This window comes from Dysidea avara, chromosome 9 (genome assembly GCF_963678975.1).
Source record: "Dysidea avara chromosome 9, odDysAvar1.4, whole genome shotgun sequence".
NCBI classification, from domain to species: domain Eukaryota; kingdom Metazoa; phylum Porifera; class Demospongiae; order Dictyoceratida; family Dysideidae; genus Dysidea; species Dysidea avara.
The window spans coordinates 7,421,645-7,437,264 of record NC_089280.1 but is presented as its reverse complement, the minus strand read 5'-3'; the positions used below and the strand labels follow the sequence as shown (position 1 = coordinate 7,437,264).

At 36.3% G+C, this 15,620-nt stretch overlaps 1 protein-coding gene across 1 annotated transcript; it reads left to right on the top strand.

The window, feature by feature from the left end:
• The first annotated feature begins 241 nt into the window (after positions 1-241).
• LOC136265735 (WD repeat-containing protein 43-like) lies at positions 242-6,210 on the top strand. The gene is made up of 10 exons (XM_066060643.1): positions 242-365; positions 884-938; positions 992-1,096; positions 1,282-1,374; positions 1,426-1,530; positions 1,742-1,846; positions 4,367-4,453; positions 4,506-4,715; positions 4,767-4,848; positions 5,993-6,210. Exons 1-10 carry the CDS (start codon positions 307-309, stop codon positions 6,067-6,069), a joined length of 978 nt encoding a protein of 325 aa, XP_065916715.1. The 5' UTR covers positions 242-306; the 3' UTR covers positions 6,070-6,210.
• The last annotated feature ends 9,410 nt before the right edge of the window (positions 6,211-15,620 follow it).

The following is a 15,620-nucleotide window of genomic DNA, read 5'->3' as shown; positions in this document are numbered from 1 at the left end:
TACAACTATATGTGACTGTGTGTTTGTATAGTTAGTGATAGTGGTTGTGTGTGCGTGCGTGTGTGTGTGTGTGTGTGCGTGCATGCATGTTTGGTTGTGTGTGTGTGTGTGTGCGCATGTGCGCGCGTGTGTGTGTGCGTGTGTGTGTGCATGCCAAAAGATTTATTGTCTATCTAGTATAGTTTGTAGGTACGTATCGATTACATATCCAGGAATGTCAAAGTAAAAGAAGCCCCTGCTGTCTCATTTGTATGTCCAGAGGCTGTGGTAGGGTTTAGTGTGAACAAAGAATCTAGCAGTGTTACCATGGTGATGTTATCTGATGAGGGAAGCTTGTATGTGTGTCAGTGGACTATCAATGAAAGGTGAGTAGTGTAGTGTAGTGTTGTCGTGTTCGTAACTGTATTAGTTTTATACTGCCACATCTCTAATAGTTGCTACATAGTGGTCACTCTGTGTTGTGAGCTGTGTTTGAATATAAACACAGTGACTATTTGGCTCTCTACTGAGTAGTTGTTATATGGAGTTACCTATATACTTACAACATGTCCTTCTTCTAGTAGTAAAGATAATAAGACAATCATGTATTATTATTGTTCAGTCACATGCGTAAAGATGGGCTATATACCACATTACAGTACCTTTAGATTATTCAGGATAGTAAACAAAAATTGCTAGCTGAAGTAGTAAAAGGATGAAGAATTAATCAGTTATAGCCAATAGTCATAATCCATAATCAATTGATATTTGGTACGGTATATAAAAGACAGTTGAGAACTATAGCCAAGTGTTTGCTTACCATTGTTGCCGTGTATTGAAAACTATTTACCCTGACATTTGTAAGGTTGCTGTCATTGTTACTTGTTATGTTCTCACTATGTAGTACCAAAAGTGACAAACCATTGTTACCTAGTCACCATATCACCATGGCTACTGAGGTATGTAATTGTCAGCTGTAGTGATGTAGTATGAAGTTGTATGATTATCACAGGATTCAGTTCCCAATCCAATTCCTATTTGGGCTGTGCAGTTAGTAAGCTCTGAGAATTTGATTTGTTGCTATGGCTACCATGTTAAACCTATAATAGAAAAAATAGTAAGTATATATATACTGTAGTTCGTGTGTTGTGTGTGTGTGTGCGTGCGTGCGTGCGTGCGTGCGTGCGTGCGTGCGTGCGTGCGTGCGTGCGTGCGTGCGTGCGTGCGTGTGTGTGCTAGGCAATGGTATGGTGATTGTTGTGTGATATGTTAACTTTCGCCATTTTGTTTGATCTTTTCTAGACTATACCAGCTGGACAAAAAGAAGTGTGCTTGTTTCGTAAAGTAACCATGGATACTGGTAAGAAGACTGGAAAACCACGAAAGTCTCTCCAGGTACTATCACAACATGCAATCTCATTAATAACATGTCACATATTATATTAGAGTAATCAAGACACTGTCACTCAGTTAGGACCTAGTAATATGGTGGAGACACTCCCACTAATGTCGCGTGATCCCAAGTTACAATCACATGATCCATCACAACAGGTTAGCATACAGTACTGTAGCTGTTAATTAATGTTCGTTAGAGAAATAATTTGTATATAATTTTTGTCTCATTGTACTATATTGGAACTTTCGTTTTTTTTTATGTATAATACTGGTATAATACTGGTATAATACTGGTATAATACTGGTTATATGTAGTTTTTCCTTCTTGTCATATGATATCATTGTGGTCTTCTTGCAATTTTGATAGGGAGGTTCAGTGTCATCAAAACGACAGAGGGAAATTCCCACAGCTCAATCACTTAGCAACATGTTAATACAAGCCATTCATAGTGATGATAAAAAGTTAATGAATGTAAGCAAGAGTTAATAACATAGCAGTGGGGGAGAGTGCTGCTGTCAATATAGTCTGTACAAACACACTGGGTTAAGTTTCTGTTTGATTAAATCAATACTTCCACTGGTGATAGAGAACTGTTGATTAGTGTTAATTGGTGCTGATAAGGTCAAATCTTTATTCTTTGAACAGACTCAGGTGTAACTTAACACAGTGTGTTCTATGGAAGTATTTCAGTTAGACACTCTCCTCCACTACTATATTATGAACTCTTGATGTAAGTAATCATCTGCCCCTTGTGATTGAATTGTTAGTGTATATGTGACTAGGATCTGTAATAATCTCACATGTTATTGCAAGCCTAATTTTATAGTAGAATGCAATAAATGCAATGGGTGAAATTTTTATGAAACCAAAAAATCTGTAAAAAAAATGTTATGAGCACTTGTTTAAGAAATGAGATAACAGCAAAACCCTTGGTAGTATCGTGATCCCCAAAGCAAGAGGAATTCGAAAATCTTTGTTTCGTATCAGTACTCCCAAGGATACTGAAGATACTTATGAGTGTTAGTCTACCTCGCGTTGAACGAGTGGTTCACTATCGTTTTTTCTCACGTTTTCATCGTCACCTTTGTAGGAAGGGCCTGGAAGACAAAACTTACCCAGCAATAGATTCACCTGTTTGTGGAGAACCCAATGGTGTAAGTTGCATCTTCGTAGAGTACTGCATTCGTAAGTTGTGACCATTTAATTAAGCGCCATTGTTAGTGTTAGTTCAGTGTTCGAAATATTTTCCATATTGTCACCGTACAAATTGATTTTTCTGTCATTGCCACTTAGTAGCTCTGTAATTTTCATAGCTTCTAGAGCTCAAACTTCAGTTGGCCATTCCTATGGCTATCTAGATTAAAGAAATGTGATAAAATGGAATTCGAAAAATGCACTAACGTGGGGTTTTTGCAGATCCAGTTACACATGTAGTAGTTGTTCTGTTTGTATATAGCTGTTCAGCCTGTTAGCTTCATTGTCAAATAAATACCATACGTATTTATATTAGGGCCCAAACGAACTTATGTGAATTCGAAGGTTCATTCGAACTAACGAACATTCGAATGCCGGTTGAACAGTATAGTTACTAATTAGATAGTGATACAGTTAAGCTATCCATTCTGCTTTGTTCCATAATGATGTGGGGGAGGCCAGACATATGGTATTAGGCATTTAATTAAGTTATGTGTTGATGGTTTAGTGGTGGTCACAGGCCATGCCTCTATAAGGTTTCTATGTGGTGTCATCACTTGTCTTAACTGTATAGCAGTAGTAAAATGTATTTAAAATCTAGTAATCACAAACATTTTTACTTGTGGTATTCGATAAGTTTTCTCAGTAAAACCGTTGAGTCAGTACAACTGCATGTGTGTGTTGCAAACTTTTGAGACATGCATTTAACATTTAACCCTTAAACGCGCAAAGGCCATTATAGTGGCCCTCACGCATGGCAGTAAACAAAGCGCTGTAACTTCCGAACCATTGTCCCTATGGCTATGCAACTGCCATCATTTAATTCGTGATGTAATAGCGAATGAAATGATATGTAGGGTTTTACCCTACACTGAAACACAGGGCCAAAACTCGCCATGAAACTAACTTTTTACGAAATGAACATGTAAAACTGTTTACATACCTTTGGAAAAAGACTCGTATCTCCTTCCCAGTTCATTCTATTATTCTGCAATAAACGCCGATTGATTCGCCATTCAATTATGCCTCAGGCCATATATGGGTCACGTGACTCAGCCAATTACAAATATGGCTGCCACCGGAAGGAATACAAAATCACGAAAAGTCAAGACGCTGTTCTTCATCGCTTCATAACAAGTGAGCGCCTGTTGTTACAGTGGTTATTTAAACTTCCCCTGATAGCCTATTGAATAAACTTTCTGTTTATATAAGGTGTTAAGCTAATTCAGTTTAGCAAACTCTCACCACTTTCAATATAAAACCAATTTTGGTAAACACGCATTTCTCAAAACCTGCGTGTGCGTTTAAGGGTTAATATGCTTTGACTTATAATTTGTAAACAGGAATCAGCTCCATTTAAAAGTTCGGAAGATTCGTGAACTTTAGTTGATGAACCCTGACAATCCAAGTTCGTTTGGGCCCTAATTTACATGGTTAAATGCCGCAGCTATTATGTTAGTACAGTGGATCCTCACTAATCCGAATAGCTCTGTTCTCAAGTTGACAAAAGTCTGTTCAGATTAGTGAAATTGTTCGGATTAGTGAACCCATTGATTATATACTGAGCCCAGTTCAAATACTCTAATAGAACATACACTTGTTGGTAAAATACTCTAATAGAACAGTCAGTTCTACTGTTCGGATTAGCGAGCGTTCGGATTACTGGAATTCGGATTAGTGAGGATCCACTGTATAGTGGTGTGGCTACAATTCAAGGGCAGCCAATGTTCGAAGGTGTTTGTAGTAAAAGCACCCTGCCCTTATGTTCCACTTGTATTCTATTGTATTCCCTCACAGACAGTACTAATGACTGCTAAGGAAAGCAGCATCAGTGAGACAGTACAACGGCTACCAACATCTAGTATAGTACCATTCTTACAACAGGTAAATGAAATAAATTATTATAGTTTATAACTGTTCTTGGAATATATTTTAGTTGCAGGTATTGGTGGATACACAACCTCAGTTGTTAGAGCGTTTGTTGCCATGGATACATGCTGTCATGGTAACACACATGAGTTACTTGTCCACCGTACCAGACGTGATTGGCTCGCTGAGTGTGTTACGCCACTTGTTGGACTTAAGAGTAAACCTGTTTGACAAGTTATGCAAATTACATGGCAAATTGGACCTCATATTAACTCAGGTGCTTGCAGAGTTGTGCAATTTTTATAATAATTTTACCATTTTTACACAGGCAGGGAGCCAAGATGTAACACATCAAGATATTGAGCCATACACTGAGGTTACCATGGGGATGGATGATGATAATGATGATGGTGAGCCATACATCCTACAGAAATTTTTTCATGAGCCTAATTGGCTACACATCACTACTGACTGATACAGTCTCTAGTTGAAATGTTTACTGTTCGGGAAAACCATCGATCTATTCACAATAGTACTTTTGTAATAAAACACATTTAAATACAGTAGGTAAAAAATGGAAGTTCCAGAAAAATATACAAATTTTATCACCTCACTGGTCCAGTGAATTAACACTCCAATGGATAAATCCTGGGCACCATCATGTTTGCCTGTTCATAAAGAGTTCAAAAATCTTTTTTTTTCATCCTTGCACGGAAGGGTTTGTGAGTTACAGATGTTTGTTTACATTGCAGTGATGAAAGAATTTACCAATGATCTTTCTTGAGTGAATTTGCCTTCTAACACAGAAGCATACCTTTCATAATTGGCAAAACTATACCTTGGTGGATTCACAAATTCATGGCGAATACAATGATCTGTATATCATTGTATCAGTAAGTTAAGATGGTTTGTGTAAGTGCCTATAGATTACTTTCTCGATGGCTTCTGTACATATTGATTTATATACTCGTCTGGTTGTCTAGTGCTGTGCTTCCCACAATGAAGCTGAAACTTAGCTTGTCCATTCCTCTGCCCCTATACAAAGAACCAATAAATGAATTTTGAAAAAATAACAGTTTTCTAAAATTAGGTTACAAAATTGATATTGTTACGTGGTTGTATGGCCACTCATTCATAATTGTGGCTGAGAATAGCTCAACACGTTCCTAAAACATGTGCATCCACAGAGGTTCCATTTTTGGGATAACTCATGAACTACATATGCATAATATAATAATAGTGATAGTTTGTTACTTTGTGAAAATTTTCTAGTGATAAAATTTATTACCACTTTGAATTGTTTGTAATTGACTGTTTATATCCTGTGTTTATGTCATTTTTCTTTGTTGTGTTTTAATTACATTGCAGTTTTTATGTAAACATAAATAAGCTAACTACTAAATTTGTAAGTGTATAGGCGAAACTAGTCATTTTTATTGTAGTTATTAACATGGTTCAGTACGACCTGTGTATGCATGTATGTATCTAGTCAGAAATTCAGTCGTGAATGGGTTTCATTGTTCATTAGTGAAGTTGTTGTGTTCATTTTTATAGTATCTGATGATGACTTATCATCACATGATTCAGATGAGGCATCACATGATCTGTCATTATCTTCAGACGAGTCTTAATAATATTGTGTAACATTGAATTGTCACTGATGTAATATTCTGTATATTGTATTGAATATATGTTTGTATTCCATCGAAAGGTTCTCCCTTTTCAGTTGGTGTTTTCACTTTTACCAGTCAGAAAAATGTGTATCATATCAAGACAAGAGATAGTATGTCACACAGTCCAAGAAGTCAACGTCCCACACCGGCGTGTTACTACCAGAAGCAACAATAGTGAAATTTTCATGTACATGGAGCTGTTACCTTTTTACATGAGATGATTTGTACTGTGGAAGTGCTTTCCATTTTTATTAGTTCATATATCAAAATTGAGCAAAATCCATCCCAGGTGTTTCCAAAATATGAACCCTCAAAGTCTGCTTTTTGTTTTTTGTTTGTTTTCTTCTACCACCAGTAGTAGTACCACTTACTTTGAAATTTAGTTTACTCAGGGAGGTGTTAAAGGACCAATTTTTCGTCATTTTTACAGGATTATCTATCTTATGTTAACTGTACAAAGTGTTGCTACCTTGTTTTCTAGTGTTACTCTCAGTGATGTATCCAGCAAAGTGGTTTCCATATTTGGTAGTGATGTACAAGTGTACTGGTCTGGGGGTAACAACCCTCAGGTGCTGACAGATTTTGAACATTGAAATGTTTCAACATTTACTAGAATTGTTACTTAATGAACATAAATAACTACAATAGCAACTGGCTCCCTTTACTGAAATATCAATGACTAGCTATTAAACTGTAGCTTATACTGCCTTGTCTTTTTTCCCAAAAATTCTGCGTATTTGTTCTGCTGTTGGAACTATGATAACCTGGCTTTCCTGCTTTAAATCCACAAGTAAAATTTTCAGAAGAAGTTTCTGGAACCCCAGGAAACCCCCTAAATACAGCAGCAGTTTTTGCTGGTTCCAAGTCAACAATAGTATTCCAGTGCCTCCAGCCATAATTATGCCAAACTATTATCATTGTTATAACTCATGTCATTCACATACAGTAATAGCTACTGCACTTTTGATAAGTTGTTTGTAAATTAAATGTATTTGGATGTCAAAGTTATTATAATTATTGTGATTTTTTTTTGCCTCTTGCGACCTCTCCCCATGCAAGAACAAATATCTGTTCTTATCTCCACATGAGAATTCACAGACAATTATATCCGAGGTCTTTCATGATCAGTTGCAGTAACACTAAAATAATTATAATGTCCTTGTTGAAATTGCTGTTCCACTTCCTATTAAACAAAAGCTCAGCAGGATCAATTCAAAGCAAGGGTAGTACTAGCACCTTCAAATTAAGAACAGTGCCAAATAGCAGTAATTTGTCATGTAGGATTGCATGGATACCTTTTATATAGCTACAGTAGTTCTAGTTTTATAACTAAAGATTCAAAAGGTTTTATATAGTTTAGATTTCTCATACTCCAAATGATCAATGCAGGATGGCAGATTTTTTATTAGTAAGATAGCTAAAATAGATAGCATTAAATAGTATTTTTATACTTTACTCTGACTGCTATTTCTTAAACTACTATCTACCAACATTAATTAAAGGGTAACGAATGATTGTATTCAGCCATCAATAAATTGATGCAGTAAGGGGACAAAACAGCAATGTGGGTGGGGATGAGAAACTAATATTAGTGTATGTGGCCTTAAGCTTAGCTATTGGACCAAACAGTTGCAAGAATGTATCTAATTTTTTTTTTGGTAACCACCATTTTCACAGCTTTATGAAGTGACTGCTCTATTAGAGTATCTTATAATTGTACTCTGCTTTAGTGACCATATAGTTGTTGCTTTATATCACTAAACCCATGTTGGGTAGACTATCCACACAGCACATGCACACACCAATTTCTACTTGGTCCCTTTAGGGGGTTGTTCTGTAGTCAGTGCATGTGACAGTCTAGATGTGACATGCTTGTTTACAGGCTTATAACTCTGTGGCTATTTTTCAGATTGCTTTCAATTCACAAAATTTAGGTTTGAGCCACAATGGTTAGCTTACCCACTAACCAATTTTCATCATGTTTACAAAAGTGGTCACCTTGTAGGCATTACAACTACTACAGTCCTATTACAAATTAATCTGACAAACATAGCAACTGTTACTAAGCAACAAAATTCAATACCAATCACACTTGAACAACTATTGCCTAGTAACATTGCTACAGTCCCAAAGTGACATTTACCTTAGTAATAGTTACCTAGAAACAATTGCTAAGCAACCATATTGTTGCTATACTATGCGGTATCTATCACTATGGCAACACTAGTTGTGACATGTGCTTCCAATCAAAACAGACCTACTATTTTAGCCAATCAGATTAGTATTACAGATGTGTTGATAGACCTTGACAAACAAGCATAATTCTCACTTTAACTAATACGTCAAGGTGCACTTGGTATTGAGAATATTGTATTGTAACACATTCACTTATATTTATGTAGAAGGTTTAATGTTTTTTTCTTGAAAAAATGCTGTTATACTATATGCACATATGGCACGTAGACTACTCAAGAAATAGTTTGTTAAAATCTAAGTGTACATAGACCACACAATTGCTGGACTAGTACATATGTATAAATGGCATATACTTACATGCGGACTACATGCTGCAGTACAATTACATATGTCTACCTTACTGATAAAAATAATTTTGTTGGATCCCACTGGAAGGAGTAGATTATTTCACACATCACAAAGTTGGAAGAATTGTGGAAAATGTTTACCCCAGCCTCAACATCAACAGATTCAAGGCAGTCTATATAGGCAGACTCTCTTTATGGAACACTAGACTATTATCTTCTAAAGACCATCTGGGATTCATCAACATTGGGTGACTACAAACTACACAAGTTTGCCTGTGATGATTTTTGTAGTCTGCATGAAGGATGCTGTTTCTAATTACTCCCAGGGGCGGATCTAGAGGGGGGAGGAGGCTAACTCAAGGTACTAATCTCTTGGGTGGAGGTGTGAAAATTCACTGAAAGCAGAATGCAATGAAGGGTACTAGTAGCTAATAGCTAGTCCACTGGAAATCCTTAGCAAAGTGCAGCTATATGGGGTTTCTGAATTTGCTGTTGTGATAGTCAACTTATTTCTAGATCTGCTGGGTTATGAAGACTGATCTATAGCTAGGCCTTATAAACTTGTAAAATACCAAAAGACTACAGTTTGCTAAATGGCTGAGTTGGTAGCTAACTACATTTAATTTATTTAATTTTTTCTTATTAAAGCTTTACAGCACAAGTGCTGAAGGTCTGTAGGACACCTGGTCCTACAGCCTGCTCAAAGACATTAGACACTAAGACATTAGCTACTTAAGGTGTGTTTGAAAAGTTGCAGAAAGGAGAAAAAATCCATGACTGGACCTGGGTGGCCTCGAACCTGCAGCCATCCGATTTACGCTCGAACGCTTACAGGAGTCTACCAGGTGGTCAGGATGTTTTCTCCTTGATATTTTCATGTAATTATATCCATAGGAATTCCAGAGAGTAACTCATTATCTCTAAGTACATATTATAGTGAAACTGATAACTCTAAAACCAAGTAAAACTTTTTGAATCAATTTATTTTAAAATATAAAAACCACCCTTATCACTTCTTATAGCCATAGTGGAAAACAATGGTAATTATCTGTTTCTATCTACAGTAAGTACCAAAGAAAAATATCTTTTCCAGGGGAAGCATACTCCAGCCATCATCATGGTTATGCACTATATGCAGTATTATGTATAATCAGGGGTGGATTTTTTTTTGGGGGGGGGACTAAGGGGGCTGTAGCCCCCTTTCCTTTCTAAATCAGTGCTTGACCAATAAACCCTAACTCTCTTCTATGCGTATCAAAAGCAAACTTATTTCAGGAACTATGCATCACTACCAACACATATAATGTCTTTTTTTAAAAATTTATTAAGGCTTTACAGCACAAGTGCTGAAGGTCTGTAGGACACCTGGTCCTACAGCCTGTTTAAAGTTGTTATAGAAAGTATGTTTGAAAAGGTGGAGAAAGGAGAAAAAATCCATGACTGGACCTGGGCAGCTTCAAACCTGCAGCCATCCGATTAACGCTCAAACGCATACAGGAGTCTGTCAGGCGGTCAGGATGTTTTCTCCTTGTCAATTTCATGTATATGTATCCAAGGAACTCTAGAGTGACTTATTATCTCAAAGTACCCCATGTAGAACCAAATGGATATTAGTTTATTTATTAAGGCTTTACAGCTATATAACTATATACCTATTCAACTCTGCTCCAGGAGCGTACATAGCTTTCTTTCCTCAAGAGTTTTTCAAGAAAAGGTTTCGATTGTGGGTTGCATCTTTAGTTACAAAAATTTTAATTGTGGGTTTTGCATACATAGTATTACATTTAGATACATATGCATTTACCTCTACTGATTGTAATTAAACCTACAACGTATGGAGCTATGATCATGTACTACAACTGAATTACCATGACTACTACTATAATTGTACTATATACAATGAAAATTGCCAACCTACAATTGTGCTATTGCATAATTATCATTCTATACACCTGTAGGTTAATGAATTGTACCAAATCTGTGACAGAATTTCTGAAAATTTTCTACACACTTCCAATTTATATACCAACTTTGATGTTTCTCAAACTTCAGATCAGAAAAGGCTTAAACATTGACTTGAAATTTGATCTGTACTTGCATGTGTGTGCATGTGTATCATAATTATATCTACTATTTGCATATATATGTAGGTCATGATCTTCCTACTACTGCTACTACCATCGCTATTACACAGTTACACTGGTAGCACTGCTTGAAGTATCTTAGTTTACTACAGTGGTATATCCCCAGTACATGGAACAGTTAATTGTTTGTTATTTTAGTAGTTTTTCAGTAAACCCGCATTCACTGATGTTTTACTGAGAGTTTAAAACTTAGTAAAATAATTATGTTCCATATACTTAAGTCTACTGACACTTTACTATCAGTATATCTACAGTAATGCATCTTAACAAATTAGTAAACTAAGAACCTTCAAGCAGTGTAGTGTCTACAATGTTACACCTGATGATCCCTATAATATACCATCGTAACACTACATGTCATCATTGTCATAACCTACATCACTACCTGCTCAATACCACCAAATACTTCACCTCTAATACTCAACTACTCTTCCTACCAGGACTACATCACCTTCACACTGATCTCATTATAGAAAATGTTTGCAACATTTCACTCATTGTTGTACAACTAATGATAGACGACCAGACACAGTCATCCAGTGTACAGTAACTCATTGGTTGGTATTGTACCGAACAGTATCACTAACTTGGTGGTGAAGAATGTGGTGATTAACAATTGCACAAAGCACCATTCTAATACCACCACTGATTTACTGCTTGTAGAATGCTACAGTGTTCAGTTAATTCATATAAAAGTATTTGGAGGGTTATATATACTCATTAAGCCATGATATAGTCCGGTAGATATAACTGAAAAAAGGGGTGAACCCGGAAAAAATTCGAAGAAAGATGAATTTGGTATCATTAGAAAGCAAATTTTTCATAGAATAACATTTCCAAAATCCTCTAAAATCCACTTTGGGGAAAATTTTTTATGACCAATTTAGTATTGAGGCATATATGACTGGATTCAGGAAAGTGGATCTTCCACGCATATCCAATTTACCAACTTTGACAACTCATAACTTCAGATTGGAAAATGGTATTGACTTGAAATTTGATCAGTAATGAGCACTAGCATCACTTATTAGGTGGAGAAAATTTCAGATTGATATTCAACTTGAACACTAAGTTGTGGTTTCTCAATCGGATGTATTTGCAGACCCATTTTTGCAAATCTGTTCATTTGTGACCAACACAAATGTGTTATCCTTAAATTATTTTTTCACAATAAACAGTTTCCTTAGCACTTCTGCAACTCTCTCCTCCACATTTTGCAACACACTAATAATCCATGTTTACAACAAGAGCATAATAGTGCTACCACATGGATTTGCAGTGGAAAGCTGGAATTTATATTGTACAAAATTAATTATATGATCTATGGGACTGGTCCCATGTCTATCATCATCGGTTGCAGCCTTAGTCCTTCTAGTTTCCAGCCCCATATTAAGTTCAATAACTTCTTGCATCAGCTAAAACCATTGATCCTGAAAGCTCCATCCAACTGCAAGGGTTAGCACACTTTCACAGTTATTCATTAGAAGGAACTTAATGACTAACTTGATCCATTACCATAATGGAGCTGGAAACTAGAAGGATCGAGGCTGTATGCAACTGATGATAACAGAAATGGGACTAACACCAGAAGTCCTAATTTAAATTTGTATAATATAAATGCAAGCGTTTTACTGTAAATCCATGTGGTAGCAACATTATGCTCTCAGTGTAATCATGGATTAAAGTATGTTGCAGCATGTGGCAGTTGCAGGGGAGAGAGTTGCAGAAGTGCTGTTTACAATAATCGTGACAAATATATTTGTTCAAAACTTACATGACAGGCACCTTTTTTATTTCTATAACTAGTCTTATCCTTATTTCATACAGCTAATATTGATTGCAATGAATTTCTTATGAGAAAATATTTTAAGGATAATATGCATTTTTGTTAGCCACAAATGACCAGATTTGCAAAAATAGGTCTACCAAATGCATTTAATAAAGAAACCACAACTTAGTGTACAAGGTGAATATCAACCTGAAATTTTCTGCAACTAATAAGTGATGCTGGTGATCACTACTGATCAAATTTCAAGTCAATACCATTTTCCAATCTGAAGTTATGAGTTGTCAAAGTTGGTAAATTGGATATGTGTGGAAGATCTACTTTCCTGAATCCAGTCACATATGCCTCAATACTGACCATAAAAAATTTTCCCCAAGGTGGATTTTGGATATGTTATTCTATGAAAAATTTGCTTTCTAATGATACCAAAATCAGCTTTCTTCGAATTTTTTCCGGGTCCAACCTTAAATCTACCGGACTAATAGATGTACATTGGAAGCAATATAGATGTGTTTGGTAATTCTGTATAATTTTACAGATTTAACAAGTAATTGGATATTATACTGTATGATAGTACTGTATAGTAGGGACCACAAAAGAGTAGGTGTGGTCCACAAAATAACATCATGCAAAAACCAGCCTCAGTTAAATCTGACAACAATGAGGTAGGTAAAACTAAGCACGAACAAGCTTTCAGATCAACCCGAAACACTTTCAACAAGTTGCTATGGAATTTTTGAAATTATTTATTTAACGGGCTGTAAAGTGTTATAATAATGGCATTTTCGACTGACTGACTGCCTGACTGACTGACTGACTGACTGACTGACTGACTGACTGACTGACTGACTGACTGACTGACTGACTGACTGACTGACTGACTGATGCCTTCAGACAAGCATAACTCAATAACAGCTAAGGCTACAGGTTTGATTTTTCACTGCTCAATGTCGCTTTGGCCCGAGAGGTGCCTTTTGGCATACCGTAGTATGTACAATGCATTCTTCATGGACTTACCAGTGTCCTCCTTTGTGTCCCATTCATCTTTGCTGACAGCAAAAAGTGTCGATTTGATGGTAGCACATGATGACTTCCCTTAGTAACGGAAATCGTTCATATTTTTCATAGTGGTTGTTTTGACTGCAGAGGTGCTTTTCAAACAGTTCTTGATTTATACTGCTGTGTAACAGGTTGAACACAGCCAACAATAAAGTGTAATGGATACTTCACTTTTCAGATGATGATTGATATAACTGGGGTGCATGGCACCACTTCTTTCGGTATGCATGGATTGCAGAGGTGCTTTTCAAACAGTTTTAGATCCGAATTAATGGGCTGAACATAGCTGACAACGAAGCCTAATGGATACTTCACTTTTCAGACGATAATCGATATAGCTGCAGTGTGCAGCATCATTTCAGATGTGGTATGTGTGGGTTCACCAGTCATAATAATAATATTTACAAAAAGTTAACAAACAAATACACAGAAAAATTTGGATTTTCAACTAGAGTAAGGACCATAACACATCAATAAAAAGTACTGAAACAAGCTGGAGTAGTGCACGATATTAAATCACAGTAAAGCAATAAGAAGCATTATATCCCTACTGTGCTCAAGATACCATATTGGAAATGCACAGTAGGGATATAACACTTCTATTGTTTTACTGTGATTTGATATCTTGCACTACTCCAGCTTGTTTCAGTACTTTTTATCAATGTTCTATAGCTAGTCCCTACTCAGTTGAAAATTCCAATTTTTTCTGTGTACTTAATGAGGTGAAAGTAAAAGGGAAACATCATGAACTATTGATAGAAGACTATATCACTTTGTATGTGATGAGAATGTATTTCATGATACAATCATTAATATATACTTATATCAAAAATCATACAAAGTGAAATGTGAAGTCTAACTACAACCAGTCAACTTTTAGTTTCATGAATGACAAAATATTGCTTGCGTCATTGGTGGCACTAAAACTTAATCCACATCAATCATTATAACATGATACCAGGGGCAGATCCAGGAGTTGGCAAGGGGAGGGGCACAAACAGACTAAGTTGTAAGTGGTTGGGGAGAGTCAGATTCTCTAGTTCAATGCTGCATTTTTGAAGCAACAAATAATCCCCTCGTAGTGTCTTACTGTTGATTTTTTTGCCATTTTGGCCTTTTCAGATGATTGTGAAGTCTTACCAAAAGCTGTTTAAAAGGGTCTGAATATCTCAAACAACAGCAACACGATAATTATTTTAGAGGCGCTTAATTTGCATTAAGGTGTTGAGTGTCAATTTCACAGTTAGTTTGACTTTGGTTCACTTTAGTTTCAGCTGAATTCATAATAAATTGCTAGTAAAATGTGCATATTTTCATGAGTTTCTTGGTCTGACATAAATGTTTAGTAGCTATTTTAATCAAGCTCTTCCACAAGCCAGTGAGGGGGAGGGGGAATTTGTCCCAAATGCCCTATCCTGGATCCACCATTGTGATGCACTTCACTCATTGAAACATGTTATTTTAATCAAAGAGAGATGTATATTTGTCACCTCATACAGGAAATAATCACCAAAGTCAATTTACTAACTGTAAATTCTATCACTACAGTGCAAGAAGCATGTAATTTTCTGCAGATGAGGTATTGATTTATATCAAAAGTAGTTCCATAGATATGGTAATGAAAAATTGCGCACTTGAAAATCGTACGTTTCAAGCTATTCATTCACGTAACAGTTTTGCAGAGACAAATTGCTTGCACAACAGTTTAGTAGTATTTGGGTGGCAGTGGAAGCTACCCAAACTAGGTCAGCTTAGGAATTCTGTTGTCAGGTATCCTGGCTATGTGACCGAGCCACTCTATATGACGCTTCATCAGTTTGATAGTAACTGTTTCTCATCTCATCTTCTACAAACATCTTCTGAAGTGATATGTTCCGTCCATTGCTGTTGGTTGGTGATGCCCAAAGCAGAATGTAAACAACGATGATGAAAAGCATCTAGCTACTTCAGGTGTCTTCTCAAAGGTGTCCAACATTC